Source organism: Macrotis lagotis, chromosome 1, assembly GCF_037893015.1.
Source record: "Macrotis lagotis isolate mMagLag1 chromosome 1, bilby.v1.9.chrom.fasta, whole genome shotgun sequence".
NCBI classification, from domain to species: domain Eukaryota; kingdom Metazoa; phylum Chordata; class Mammalia; order Peramelemorphia; family Peramelidae; genus Macrotis; species Macrotis lagotis.
In genome coordinates this window covers 354,836,127-354,852,188 of record NC_133658.1, presented here as the reverse complement: position 1 = coordinate 354,852,188, position 16,062 = coordinate 354,836,127, and the positions used below count along the sequence as shown (strand labels likewise).

The following is a 16,062-nucleotide window of genomic DNA, read 5'->3' as shown; positions in this document are numbered from 1 at the left end:
ATACATAATTCCATGTTTATAACTATTCACAGAGCACTCCTGTTTTCAGAGGTGCTTTGTGTGAAATTATAAAGGTAAAAACCCATTTTAGTTCAAGATTCAGTTCTATTTAAAGCATTGATGATGATGATAATGGCAATAAGTAAAGAAAGTAAAATAAGACCTTGAGATTATAGAGCTAGAGTTGAAATGGATATAGTGTCCAGTTGTTTATTTTACAGATGAGAAAACTTCAGTCTTGGGGAGGATAAATAAGATCAACAGCTAATGCCTTCTGCCTAAATGATTTTGTATTTTTTTTTTAGCATTTATTTATATGTCCATCTTCTCCCTTCCCCCCCACCCCGAATAAATGCAGTTTTCTTAAGGTTGGGTACTATTTCATTTTCATCTTGGTGTCACCAAAACCTAGCACAATAAAAGGGCATAAATAGGGCTTTTCCATTTGATTTGCACAATAATCCAGTGAGACAGGTGGTGTAAATGTTATTTCCCCCATTTTACAGATGAGGACATTGAGTCTCAGGGGAGAGTGACTTAAATGTTTTAGTCATTGATCGAACTTAATTTCCAGAAGCCACTTCCAGAGCCCTTTTTCTCTTATAGCATCATGACATCATTATATAATGTAAGCTGAAAGGCAGGGAGAGAGCATTTATTAAGTGTATGAGACCGGATTTGAACTCACTGCACCACCTAGCCGCCCCGAGTAAGGAACTTTCAACCTGGAAATTCTCTCCATGAGTGCAGATCAGTACCTCATATATAACTTATAGTTATAGAAGTCATGAGAAGTTTTATTTTTCTAGGAAAAAAATGTTGCTTCCTGTAAGGAAGGCACCTCCAGTTAAATGGTGAGAAAAGAGTCTTCTGAAAAACACCTAAGCAAGAGTTGACTGGGATAGGTCTTTCTTTAGCCAGAAACTCCTTATAAGAAATAATGGAATGTCAGAGGTTGGACTCTTCTTAAAGAAATGTATCATTTTACATAAAAGTAAACAGGTTAAGTGCCTTGTCTAAGGTTACTGGGCTTAGAAATGACAAACTTAAAAATTTAAATTGACACTATTCTTTCCACAATATCATTTTGTTCTTTATATAAATGTAATACTCTGTTAAGCTCTAATTACCCTGTGAGTCAAATTCAATTCTAAATTTTTTCTTTTTCTTTTTTTTTAGAAGGCAGTGGGATTAAGTGACTTTGCCCAAGGTCAAACAGCTAGGTAATTATTAAGTGTTCTGAGGTCATATTTGAACTCAGGCCTTCCTGACTCCAGGGCCAGTGCTCTATCCACTCCACCACTGCCTTCAATTCTAAATTCAATAATATTAAATACTTCTGTTTGAAATGGGCATTATGTTTGTTCTAATTATCTTTTGTTTGAAAAATATAGGCAGAGCAGCTTAATGTTTACGAGTTGTGTGACTTTGGACAAGTCACTTAACCCCATTGCCTTGCAAAAACTTTTTAAAAAAAGGAATATAGGCTTTTTGGGATGGGGGGGGTCATTTCTTCCTTAGAATTGATAGATTAAGAAGTATGTGTCCTGTGTGACCTTGGGCAAGTCACCTCATTGCCTTGTTAAAAAAAAAGCATGTGTCACAAAACTATTAATTGGGAATATTTACTTGTAACTTATCTTGCCTGACCTTAATTCATATTTTTTTTTCTTTTTACAGAGCTTATGAACAACTAAATGTAAAGCATGAGCCTCTCCAACTCATCCAACCTCAATTTGAGACTCCACTACCTGCTCTTCAACCAGCAGTAAGTTGCTAAGGTTTTGTATTATGTGATGGAGCTACTTGACATTCATTTTGCCCATTATACCTAGTTGTAGAAATAGTGCTATGACAGAAAGTGATAGAGAAGTCAAACTAAAGCTGATTAAACCAGAGAGATACTATTAAAACTGTCTTGCCAAGATGCAGAAAAGGCCTTGAGGCTTTATTTAGCAATCATACTAGTAGAGGTGAGGCTAGAAGATCAGCAAAATATTCATCTTGTTACTTTTGAACAAACTTGGCATTTATATATAATGTTATTTTATAATTAACCCACTTTTTAAGAACTATTTGGCATAATTTTGGCTATTACTCCTGTGACTTTAAAAATGATAAATAAAATGCTATTTTCCTGTGTTTTGTTTTTATACTTCCACCACTAATTATGAGAATCATCTAATTATGAGAACATTCAGTGGATCACAGAATTTCAGATTTGGAAGAGACTTAAGAGACCATGTAGACTATTTTGTGTATGCATAAGAATCTCCTGTGTATGGCCCACAAATTGTTGTCTAGGCTTTTCTTGAAGACCCCTAGTGAAAAGGAACCTACTCTGTCTTCAACCCACAAACATACATTATCTTTCCTAGTCTAGGTGTTGGGAATACAAATAGAAACTTGAGATGATCCCTGCTCTCAAGGAGCCTGCATTCTATTAGGGGGATGTGATTGGTTCATAGATAGTTAAATTCAGAGTATGTGCAAATAAATACAGTGATTTAGGGGTGGGGGGGGATATTTATAATAAGAGGTATCAGGAAAGTCTGCCTACAGGAAGTGCATCTGAACTGAATCTTGAAAGTAGTTCCAGGATGAAGAATTGAGAAAAGAAAGGATTCAGGGCAGCAGGGAGGTGGCAAGGGGCTGCATGTCGTGTATGGGGACTAGCATGTAAGCTAGTATGTGTGAGAGGAGGTGATGTGCCAACTTCCTGGAAGGAAGCTAGGGTCATGCTGGGAAAGATTATACATATCAAATGGAGTAGTTTGAGATTATTCTAAAAGCAGGACGATTCCTCTTCATGAGATTGACCTCAGACACTCAACTGGCAAGCATTTAATCTTGTTTGCCTTAGATTCCTCATCAGCAAAATATGCTAGAGAAGGAAATGGTAAACCATTCCAGAACTTTTGCCACAAAAACCCCAAATGGGATTCTGAAGAGTCAGACATGACTGAAAGGACTCAGCAACAACAAAGGCAGTAAAGAGCCACTTAGTCCTGATTAGAGGGAAAATAAAGTCAGATCTCCATCTGCAGGCAATCTGTCTCTGCTAATTGAGAAGTTTTTCTTTATGTTGAGACAGAATTAATCTTAAAGCAACTTCTACCCATTGCTCCTAGTTATTCCCTCTGGGGCCAAACTGAACATATCTATTATTCCTTCCATGTGAAAGTCCTTCCTCCATGGAAAGAAAGCTATCGCACTCCTTCTTGTCTTCTCTTGTCTACCCTTTTCTGTCAGCTGATTTTAATGTAGCATGAACTTGACGCCCTTCGTCATACTCTGCTCTGAAAAATGTGACAACCCAACTCAACACAACCTCCCAGTTATATTTTGATCAGGGCAAAACCCGGGAGACTGACTGATGATTTTTGGCTAATCCTGAATGCTTCACCTCTCTAAATGAAGTTTTCTTGGCTGCTTTATTTCAAATCAACTCATACTGAACTGCAAACCCCCCAGAACTACCACCATCTAGTCTTGTCACTCCTGTCTTGTACTTGTAAAGTTGGTTTCTTTGAACCTAAATATAAGACTTTTAAGTTGTATCTCATAATGATTTGTGATCTTATCCTTCATAGTTGTATAACTGTCCCTCCCAACTTTATATCATCAGTCTCTCATAGTCAGTCAGTCAACATTTCCAGGCACTGTGTTAGCTCTGGGAATACAAAAAGAGACAAAAGGCAGTCCCTGCCCTCCATGAACTTAGAATTTAATGGGGGAGGCAACAGGTAAACAAATATATACATAACAGTGTATAAACAGGATAAATAGAAAATTCATAAAAAAAGACACTAGATAGGATTTTAGTTGGTATTTAAAGGAAGCCAGTAAGGTCAAGAGGTGGAGATGAGGAGGGAGAGCATGTCAGCCATGAAAATGTAAGTTTAATAAGAATCATCATTGATATACCTTTATCTAAGAGACTGATAAAAAATTTTAAACTTAACACGTGGGTCTGAACATATATTCTCTTAGTTTCTCCACTAGGAACCTCCAAATAATGGGGAAAAATTGTTGCTTGAGCTATGTCTTGAAGGTAGTGAGTGTGATTCTATGAGGGATGAGAGTGCATCGCCCCCTTACTACCATATAAATATATTATATTATTAATAATTTAATAATAAAATAATTTAATAAAGATAAATTTAATAATATAATATTAAATGTTTTATATTTATTCATTAGATACTATTATATGTAAGTATTCTCTCCTAGTAGAATAAAAGCTAAGGTATTCGCAGTGTTTTGCCTTCATACATACATTGTTCTAAATAATAGTACAATTAGATTATTATTAATGTGGTAATAGTAAACTTAGAAGTCCATAGTAGAATGTCCAAGGGAATGTGTACTGGGACCTTTGTGTTAAGCTCAAACGTTTTTTATCAGTCTTCTAGATAAAGGGATACAAATGATAATTTTTAAGAAATTTATCTGACTGACCTAGGAGGTGAAGGGCCATCTGGGAGAAACAGAGAGAAGACTAGTTTTGTTGGACATTTGTCCTTAGTTTTAAACTACTAAGGAATGCGGTGTGAGGGGTGGGAATGAAAACTGCTTATGTAAGTCTGTGTATGTGATCTTTATTGCCTGTTCTTCTGTCTTTTATACATGGGCTTTATATGTGAATGCTAAGTTATTTAGTGAATTTCTTGGTCTCTTTAAACCACCTTTCTGCTTTCTTCCTCATCGTAATTTTTCTCAGAGTTTCATTTTTGGGAATTTCCTGTCCATTCCTGGCTTGATTTCTGAAGAATTTTAGTCCATGGAGTCCTACTCATCTTTTCTTTCTTTCTTTTTAATTAAAATTTGTTTTCAAATTTATTTTCTTTCCTTCCTAACTCACTCCAATGAATAAATGGCAGTTGGGATGGGGAAGAAGGAGGAGAGAATACTTGCAACAAATTTTCCTAGCCAAGCAAAATAAATTTTCAAATTGACCTTGAACAAGAAAAGAAAAACAGATCTCAATTTGCAACTTGAGTCCATCACCTCTCTCTTAGGAGATGGGCTTCAGGAAAAGGCTTTATCACTGGTCCTCTGGAATCATGGTTGGTCATTACGTTGATAAAAGGTTTTAAAGTCTTTTATTTTTATAGTGTTATTGTCTGTATTGTTCTTCTAGCTCTGCCACGTCCCTTTGCATCAGTTCATATATGTCTCCCCAGGTTTCTCTGAAGCTGTCTTTTACACTGTTTCTTACAGCTCAATAGTTTTCCATTTCTTTTATATATCAGTTTGTTTTGTCATTTTTCAACTGATGGACACTAGTTTCTAGTTCTTTACCACCAAAAGAAATTATAGTTCTGTATATATGGATCCTTAACCTTTTTCTTTGATCTCTTTTGGGATATGGACCTAGTACTGACATTGCTGGGTCAAAGAATATGTAGTAACTTTGGGGGCATAATTCTAATTTACATTTAAAAATAGCCAGAGCAATTCACAGCAGCACCAATATAGCATTAGTGTGCCTGTTTTTCCATAATTCCTTTTACATTTGTCTTTTTCCTTTTTTTCTGTCATACTTGCCAATCTAATGAGTATGAGGTAGAACCTCTGAGCTTCTTTAATTTGGGTTGCTATATGTTTAGACTTTCATACAGCATTATATATTCTATTGAAAACAATCCAAACTAGAAACAACTTGGGGAATTGTACTGACATTCAGTATATTTTCTAATAGGAAATTATCTTGGTCTGAAATTTCTGGTCTTACCTTAATGACAAACTCAATTAGTCTTTTCTTTAAGACAATGCTTTGGACTTGAAATGTTTTTCTGTCATTGTTATCAAAGGCTTAATTGCTTTCTGGGAGGAAACCGGGTAAAGGTTGAAGAAGGAGCTCTTTAAATACCCAGCAAATGAATTAGAGTGGTAATCAAGCTTATGGTAGAATGTCTTCATCTAATTCAGGTTATTATCTATCTCTTCCCTTCACCTAATAGAATGGTTTAGAAATGTGATTCTCTGAGATGCTTTGACATTTTTAATGATTCTTGTTTTGCTTCATGAATCCAAGCTGTTAACCAAACAAAGTATTTTGTCCTATTATGGAATTTTGTCATCTTTTCAAAATACTGGAAATTGTAAGGTGAAAGTGACTTATGTCAGATGTACAAATCCATGACAAGATTATGCTTTTTGGATTTCTTTCTCTCCTAACAAAGATGCTTAGAATTAAAATTATTTAATGAATGAAGTTATCTCGGTTTGTCAGTAAACATTTATTAAGCACCTACCATGTTCTAGACATTGTGTTAAGGAGAGAAGAAGAGGAAAAGGAGCTCACACTAAATAGGGGACAACATGCAGCCAACTATATACAAGCAAGCTCTCTATAGGATAAAAAGGTAATAAGAGGTAGAAGACACTGGAACTCAAAGAACTTGAGAAAAATCTTCCTAAAGAAGATTAGATTTTAGGTGAGACAAGAAGCCAGGAGACAAAGATGAGGAAAGAGAACATTCCAGCATGGAAAGCAGTCAGAGAAAATGCCTGGAGCCAAAAGATGGAGTGACTTGTTCAAGGGATAGCCAGGAAGCCAGGGTCACTGGATCAAAGAGTAGGTGGCAGGAAACAAAATATTGGAAGACTGGAAAGATAGGAGGAGCCTAGGGTAAGAGTATCTTTGAATGCTAAACAGAGGATGTTGTGTTTGATCTTGGAGGTGATAGGGATCCAGTAAACTAGAGTTTATTGATTATGTGGCAGACACAGTTGAACCTTTGCTTTGGGAAAATCACTCTGGTGGCTAAATGGAAGATGGTTTGGAGTGTCTGGCAGACTTGAGCCCAAAACAAAGTGCTGAATTTAACTACAGCTGTAGAAGAGGGAAAAAAAATGAAAATGAGTGGTTCACAACTATTCTGGAAAGCCATTTAGAATTCTGTGAAGAGAGTAACTGAAATGTTCATACCCGTTCATGCAGAGATTCCATTGTTAGGCCTATATTTACAAAAAGAAAGACTGTAGTTCAAGTTGCTTTGAGGATGATCTCAAAGAATTAGAAACAAAGTAGATGCCCATTGGTTGGTTTGTGGCTGAACAAATTGTGGTATGTGAATGCGACTGAATGTTGCTATTCTAGATTTATTGTTTTATCTTCTCAGTGACCAAGACAGTGTTCTGCACATGATGGGTACTTAATGTTTGTAGAATTGTTCTTTGTATCATCTGCAGCTTTTGCATAGTAATATTCATATAGTCAGTATTCACTTATTAACATCTAAATCTATGTCTCATCATTTAGCATAATAATTGCTTTTAGTAAATTATTTATTAAAATTTTGGTTAAATATTTGTTAAATTAATGAATTTAAGTAGACATGCTTCAACAATTGATACTGGAAATGATAAAAGTGTGTAACAGAGGAGCAACAGAGAGGGATAAGTGGAAAGTCAAGAGAGGAATCTCTGAGGGTTTTATATAGGGAAAGGGTCTGAGATTTCTCAAATGCTGTAAAAGCTGTATTAGTCTTATAAGTACTTAAGCAATAACAATGCATTCTGAGATCATGAAATAAGAATATTTATGTTTTAAATATTCATTTTAGAATTTTCAGTAGCCTAAGGTGAACTTTTCACAATTAATAACAAAAGATGTTTTATACCTAGGTTTTTCCTCCCAGTTTCAGAGAATTACCACCACCTCCTTTGGAACTGTTTGACTTGGATGAAACTTTCTCTTCAGAGAAAGCACGGCTTGCTCAAATTACCAATAAGTGTAAGTTTGATCAGTTTATATCTTTTGTGGTTTTTTTTCCTTTGAAATATTTAACTGTAACATTTGTCTCATTGAACTGAAAAAAACATGACTAGAATTTAAAGTGTATTTTATGTTTCCTTTATTTCATGCAAATTATTGTAATATTTCCCTCCAGTGGCTGATTATCCCAGTTAGTTAGACCATAGTGCTAATAAGTTGAAGGTATGGGTTTTATTCCTTTCTGAACCATTAACTGGCCACAGATTATGCTCTTAACCCAAGTTACCTCTCAAAAATATGTGCTATTGATGATAGGTTAAGTAAAGAATATGGACAGATGAATACAAATCAATCACCACTACCAGAAAAGAATTAAAATATGCATGCACTCAGTTGCCACTAGGTCACAGATGTCATCTTTGCTTGATGGGTAATGTGGAAATGATAGTTCCAAAAAATTATGGGTACCCAAACCATTCAAGTCTCTTCTAATGAGAAATGTCAAAATCTTTTGCATGAATACAAATAATGGGGTCCTAAAGCTTCTATTATTTTATATAATAGCATCTTATATTTTAAAATGTAATTTAGAGATAGCAAAAGGTTTTGAACAATTAATTGTGAACAGTGTAGAATGTGTTACATTTTAAACTTTAGGATACAGCAGGAGACAGTATTTGAGCTGAGTGTTGCCATCTTTTTAGGTACTGAGGAGGACCTGGAATTCTATGTCAGGAAGTGTGGTGACATTCTTGGAGTGACTAATAAACTACAAAAGGAACAACAGGATGCTAAACATGTTCTGGAGCATATATTCTTCCAAGTGGTGGAATTTAAGAAACTGAATCAGGTAGTGTGTTTATACCATACCAAATACTAAAATTATTGTTTAGTTCTGAGAACTGGATTCTGATGGTGAAAATCCCATTTTTAAAACATACATAAGGAATGATGACCATGTGGACTGAATTTAATCTTTGGCTTAATTTACCCCTGCTCTTTATTTATATTTTAAGAAATAAAGGCTCGTTGACTGCTTTTTCCCCCCCTATATGAATGTCTTGTGAGAAGGAACAGATTGATGGACTTAAGTTTGAGGAGGAAAGAGGGGAGGGAATAAACATCTGTCCAATGCCTTCTATGTGCTAGACACTGTGTTAAGAAATTTACAAATATAACTTTATTTGATTCTCCTAGCAATCTAGGAGGTAGGAGCAATTGTCATTCCCAATTTACAGATGAGGAAATGTAGGCATGTTAAGTGGTTTAAATGACTTGCTCAAAACCACCTAACTACAGTGTCCAAAGCTGGATTTGAACTCAATTCTTTCTAACTCCAGGTCCAGACCTCTGTCCACTGTGTTACTCAGTTACTATGTAGAAGTAGCTCTTGTGTAGTGATCACAGCAACAAGGCCCATGGCACCTTAAGCAGTAAGGTGAATAGGAACTTTGGGCCTCTTAGGAATCTGGAAGAGCAGTTACTGTCTTTTAAGTCTTTGGTAAGAAGTTATGATTGAGGGGAAGATGAACATTGCTGACAGGCTTCATGTTTTTTGATTGAAATTGCAGTGGATGATCCATTTTTAATTTTAGAACTCTTATCCAGAGCTGGATGAAATTAATAACAACTGACTAGCACTTTTAATATTTGCTAGGTGCTTGCCATATGTGATCACATTTAATCCTCACAACTGTCCTGTGATTTCAGTAGGACAAATATCACCTCACTTGAATGAGGATATTATGACTTAGAGTAGGAAAGGACCCAGCTCATAGTCTCGGTGTTCAATATCCTAGATAGGATCTAAGCAGAATCCTGACTGATTCCAAGACCAGTAATTCTGATCTGCCATTTGACCTCTCAGCTTCTTTAGTGTTAGATCAATGCTAAATACCAGAAGCTGCCTATGGCCACTCAGTTTAACAGTCATTAGTACTTGAATAAATGTGTTTTAGCATTATATTAAAATTCCTTTTTTTTTTTTTTTTAAGGAGCATGATGTTGACACAAGTGAAGCTACATTTCATAGCAATTTCTGAGGACATCTTTTACAAGACCAGAAGAAGGGGAGATACTAAGACAACCAACCTACTGTCTGGTCTCTCACTGTAAACTCTTTTTCTGTTTTTCCATATATTTGTCAAAATTGCCTCTCTACTATCAGCCATGAATTTTTATATTGTAAATAGGTACAAACTTAAAAACTCTATATATCTTCTGCAGTGACTACGCAGGTACACTATGAGGATTGGTAACTATCAAAATCGTTATGTAAGATAAATATCCCATATTCTTTTTTTATTGGAGCTATACTTTTGTAATGAGAGAAATATTCTTACATTAAAATGTTCTCTTTCAATTCCAGTCCTGTCTTTGTCTTGTTAAAGGTGTAATAATTTGCTTCAGATTTTTTGTGATATTTACACAACTTTTATGCTTAATGAATATTAATTAATGTAGCCTATTGGCTACAAAAAATAAGTTAATTTGCAGAATCTACTTAATATAATGGACCATGAACAGAAATTAACAGGCTCCTAGGTCTATGAAACCTAGCCCTTCCTAAGCTCTGGTCCTGTGTCTTCAAATGAAATATTATAAAATTGAAGTTACCTTGAGTAATATTTCCCCTAAGGTCTCTTCCTTCTCTGAATATTTTACTTTGTAGGCCTTTTAAATAATAAATAATCATTTGTTTTATGTTCATTATTTGTGCATGTTACTGCAAACTTTTGTTTACAGCTTCAAGGAAAAGACTAATAACTTTTAACAGGTATTTTGTGGTCCATTCTGAATTTCTTTTCTTGAATATTAAATCAGTTAATTAATAAATATTAATTAATCAACTGTCTTATTGTGTGCCAGGAAGTATAATGGGCAGTAGCCACGCAAAAAAAAGGGTGTGGGAGGTCCCTGCACTCAAAAGTTTAAATTCTCTAGGGAAAGACAATATGTACATGTATGAGTTTCCATAAAAATATCTCTGACAGTTTGAGGAGAGGCACCAGCAACAAGAAAGAATCAGGATTTTGTTGTTGTCATTGTTGCCTTTATATAGGTATAGTCATTGTCTATATTCTTTTTTATTCTATTCTTTATTGTTTAATCATGTATGACTCCATTTGGGGTTTTTCTTGGCAGAGATACTAGACTTGTTTGCCACTTTCTTCTCCAGATCATGTTACAGATGAGGAAACTGAAGTAAGCAGGGTTAAGTGACTTGCCCAGGGTCCTACAGTTAGTGAATATCTGGGTCCACTTTGGAGCAGAGGAAATGAGTCTTCTTGAGGTCAGGCCTGGGATACTATTCATTGCACCATCTGATTCTGTTCACTGTCATATGATTTTTTTAATTTATTTTTTTAGGGTTTTGCAAGGCAAATGGGGTTAAGTGGCTTGCCCAAGGCCACACAGCTAGGTAATTATTAAGTGTCTGAGACCGGATTTGAACCCAGGTACTCCTGACTCCAGGGCTGGTGCTTTATCTACTACGCCACCTAGCTGCCCCCCCCATTTTTTTTGTCAGGTGATTTTAAAATAGATTTTAAGTACTTACAAGGAAAGGAATATATCTTATACTTTAAAAAAATATATATTCTGGGGCATCTAAGTGGCACAGTGAATACAGCACTAGCCCTGTCTTCAGGAGGACCTGAGTTCAAATTCAGCCTCAGACACATAATACCTACTTAGCTATGTGACCTTGGGCAAGTCACTTAACCCCATGGCCTTGCAAAAACAAAAACAACAAATATATCTCCTTCATAGTAACAAAACATATAATATGGAATCTCAATAAATACTTGCTGAATGATTGAACACAAATTAGAGGGAATATATGATACTCTTTAGATGTAAGAAAATACATAGGTAATTGAAACACTTAGGGAACCATTTATACACATTAATAATAATAACCTTTACCTTTCTCCTTGGATCAAAGATGGCACATTATTTTGTATTTTATTAATGTACTTCAATAATATTGTGTATTATTATTATTATTATTAATATTATTAGCTTTGTATGTATAATTTCCCTACCAGATTTTAAGTTCTGATTGAATTAAATCATAAGTATTTATTAATTGTTTTCACTTTTTCCCCCTAAAGTCTTGATCTCTAATGTTAATTCAGATATATCTTGACTTGCCCACAAAGTTGTGAACTGTGTGCCTCATTCTACTTTTGAACTTTACACCTAGCATAATAACTGGTATATAAGAAATAAATAATTCACATTTGTCACCTTGAAGAGGTTCTGAAGCCACTTTTCGATCAACATTCTGGGATTTCTGTTCCTTATTCAGCTAAAGCATACTATGCTTTTAGATTTTTGCTATGAATGTTTCTTATTTCTCTTTTAAGAACCATCTTCAAGTTTCATTATTTTGTTATTGCTTGGGCTTTTAGAAAAGAAACACAGTTTGATTAATGTCATCAAAATTCAAACATTTTTATTAAGGAGGGATATAAATTATTGCATCCCAACTGATGTTCACATGTGTTGTCCTTCAATGAATGATAATGCATCCTTATTTCAACTATGCTTCCATTGCTTCAAATGTGATTCAAACTCTTCAAAAGCCAGTTTTCAAGCCAGATCTCATTATTTTTGATGCTGAATATTGTCAAGCAATTTGAATCACCATATTTAGCAGTTATTGATCTCTGAAATTTTCCAAAAATTAACCCTTCCCATTGACCTTATTTATTTATATTTTAGAAATTTTAGTCAATTCTTCACTGGCCCTGGAGTCAGGAATACTTGAGTTCAAATTTGGCCTCAGACATTTAATAATTGCCTAACTGTGTGACCTTGGGCAAGTCACTCAACCCCATTGACTTAAATAAATAAATTTTTTTAAAAAAAGAAATTTTAGTCAATTTTCTAGCTATATGCAAAGAAAGTTTTCAACAGTCCTTTTTTTTGCAAGTTTAACATTTTTCTCTCTCCCTCCCCTCCTCCCCTAGCAGGAAGCACTCTAATATAGATCATACATGTATAAACATGTTAAAACATAAATCCATATTAATCATGTTGTAAAAGAAGAATCAAAATGAAAAAATATACTAAATAAGACAATTTTGAAAATTGAAGATAGTAAGCTTTGGTTTGCTTAGTTCCTTCTCTGGATATGAATGGTATTTTCTATTACAAGTCTTTTAGAATTGTCTTTGATTATTGCTCTATTGAAATGTTCAACATAGTTGATCATCACCCAGTGTTGCTGTTAATGTGTATAGTGTTCTTCTGGTTCTGCTCATTTCACTCAGCATTAATTCATACAGGTCTTTCCAGGCTATTCTGAAATCCCATCCCCCACTGAGCTTATTTAAAGGAACATTAAGGGGGCTATTAGGTGGCACAATGGATAGAGCACCGGCCCTGGAGTCAGGAGGACCTGGGTTCAAATCCAGCCTCAGACACTTAATAATTACCCAGCTGTGTGGCCTTGGGCAAGCCACTTAACCCCATTGCCTTGCAACAACAACAACAACAAATTTTTAAAAAATAATAAAGGAATATTAATAGATTCAGAAACATATTCCAAGAAATCTGAAAAAAGCTTTAGGCAATGGTAGTGTGGTTGAACCTTTAAGGGACTATAATTTGTAATTATCAAATGTGTTTTCCATCATTGCACAAATATTAGTGACTACAGTAAATATACTGTCACTAGGAGAGCTGCAATCTGCAAATGTAATTAAATTTTTAACTTTTTGTTTTAAAATAAAACTTTTAAATGTTTAGGACCTGAGTTTAAATCCTGGCTCTTCTGCTTATTGCAGGACCCTAGGCAGGTCAACTCTTTAGGATTCTATTTTTCTCTCCTATGAAATGCGGGGATTAGCCAAAGGCCCTGCAGTGATTTAATAGAAGCTTAGGATAAGACCCCATGGGGGCTTTCCAGGGAGCTAGGGGGAGTCTTTTTCTTTATGCGCTCCTCTCTATAATTTCATGTGATTTCATGGTTTCTGGGGCTGGGAGTTGGTGAGGAGGCAGAGGTGAGCAGCTCCTTCCTTAGGGGAAGACCTTAGGGGCGGCCTAGAGGAGGAGGGTAGACCCAGGCTCCTCCCAGTTGTGTCCCCCCACTTAGAGGGTCAAGTCCAGGCCAGGTGAGAGGAGTATATCCAGAAATGACTGTGATGCTTAAAGAGGCATCAGAATTTTTTAGAATTTTATCATTTTCTTTTATACTTTGATAGACCTAAGGTGTTCTCCACCAGTGTAGATGTTAACCTATGTCAACCTAGCCTTCTCATTTGAATAGTTCTTGTACATGCTCTTCCTTAGGTCTTCTGTAGAATATTTTGTCCATTATAATGGAGACTTTCCTTAAAATCATTTAATAATTTGAGGATATCAAGCTAAGTGTTGAGAAATGAAATTTTATGAATTCAAGTATCTTACGTTCTCTTGGGGATACAGATAAATATAACTACATACACACAGAAAACTAATTTCTGGGGTAGAGTGGAGATTTGGGAAAAAGGAAAGACCTGATCTAATGTAAGGATTAGCATCGGTGCTGAGCCTTGAGGGGAGTTTAGGGAGTCGAAGAAGCAGAAGAGAAATAGGAAATTAGCCCAGAAAGTTGAACTGGAGCTATATTATAAAAAACTAAATACCAAAAAGGAGTTTGGATTTTATTTTAGAGGCCATAGGAAACTATTAAAACTTCTTGAGCAGGGGAAGGACACACATCTCTGTTTTGAGAATATCAATTTAGTAGCTAAGTGGGGAATGGATTGGAGAGGGGAAAGAATGGAAAAAGGGATATCTGGAGGATACGAGGTGTGAGAGTGAAACTGTGAGGGCAGACTCGCTCACCTTGGCGATTGATTAGGTATTGAGGGCTAAGAGAAAGTGAATAACCTGAAGCTTGTTTACCTAGGCTACTGAAAGGCTTGAAGGTGATCTCTTTAGTGGAATAATAGGGCTACGTGTGAGAGAGACTTGAACTAATCTGAATGATTTAATCCACTTTTGTTTTAAATTTGTACTAATATTTTTTGTTTCCACTAAGTGGGGAGGAGTAAAGGGGAACTGGACTGAAAAGGATTTATTCCTTCTCTGTCCTCGCCCCTGGTAACGCTTCCTTTTAACAAAAAATGAGACTCAGCAAATCAGTCAACACATAAATACACACTGATATTTAGTAAAGTTCAAATTTCACACTCAATCGCTTACTTTGCAAAAAATAAGGGAGAAGCGTTTTTATTTTAAAAAATATCAGGGACGGCTGGGTGGCATAGTGGATAAAGCACCAACCCTGGAGTCAGGAGTACCCGGGTTCAAATCCGGCCTCAGACACTTAATAATGACCTAGCTGTGTGGCCTTGGGCAAGCCGCTTAACCCCATTGCCTTGCAAAAACCTAAAAAAAGAATGTTGAATTCACCCCAGTTCCCCATAAAGTACTTCCTTCTAGCAGCATTACAACCAGGTGACTCAACCAATCTCTTAATTTTCTTAATACTTTACTAATTAAAAAAAAAAGTTTGCAGTAGACTCTGGAACTCAGCTTTCCTATCTGCAAAATAAGGGGGGAGGGGTGGACGAAGTTACTTTTCAGATGTCCCAGAAGCTGGTGATCTCCAGATCTAACTTTCTATTTAATCCGAGACACCTCCCCTCGCCTCCTCGGATACCACAAAACTCCGTCCTAAGGATCTAACTTCGTACTTAAATGCAACAAAACTACATTTCCCAAAACCCCTTGCAACGGGGGCTTCGGCTCAGCCCCGTTACCAAGCTATATCTGAGCCTTTAACTCGGCGAGCTTCGGGGGGTTATTTCTGGACTGGGCCGGGCCCCGCTCCCTAGTTGGCGATGGGCTTTCCAAAAGGGTCGTGGTTGAGGCGGAGGGCTCGGGTGCCCGCGGGGCCGCGCGCCCCGGCCGGGCGCGCCGCGGGGCCGCCGAGGGGCTTCTCGCCCGCCAGCCGTGAGTCGGGGCGCGGCGGGCCGGCGTGCCCGGATGGGCGGATGGGCCGGCCGGTGGCGGGGGCTTTGCAAAGTTTCTCGCGGTTTACCCGCGCGCGCCTCTTTTGGCCTTCCTCCGCCTCCCGCCCGCCCGCCAGCCACCCAGCACTGCCTCTGGCTTCCCGGGCCTCCGCCTCGCGCACGCTCGCGCGCCAGCCCCGGGAGGGAGGGAACGAGGGAGGCGGCCGTGCGGGCTTGGCGCGAGATAGGAAAGTCCTGCGGCGGCGCCGGCCCCGGCCGCCCTGCCCCGCTCCGCTCCGCGCCGCTCCGGGCCGCCCCGGCCGCCCTGCCCCGCGCCGCCCCGCCCCGCTCCGCTCCGGGCCGCCCGGCTGCTTGCCCCGGGCCGGG

General features: G+C 37.2%; 1 protein-coding gene across 2 annotated transcripts in view; it reads left to right on the top strand.

Moving 5' to 3' along the window:
• IFT52 (intraflagellar transport 52) overlaps nt 1–11,983 on the top strand; it is a 38,307-nt gene extending 26,324 nt beyond the window's left edge. For both annotated transcript variants that reach the window (XM_074212001.1, XM_074212002.1), the window contains 4 exons: nt 1,681–1,768; nt 7,636–7,744; nt 8,431–8,576; nt 9,721–11,983. In XM_074212001.1, the coding sequence (XP_074068102.1) occupies nt 1,681–1,768; nt 7,636–7,744; nt 8,431–8,576; nt 9,721–9,768 (391 nt within the window). In that variant the 3' untranslated portion in view covers nt 9,769–11,983. The remainder of the gene's footprint in view (nt 1–1,680; nt 1,769–7,635; nt 7,745–8,430; nt 8,577–9,720) is intronic.
• Nucleotides 11,984–16,062: the final 4,079 nt, after the last annotated feature.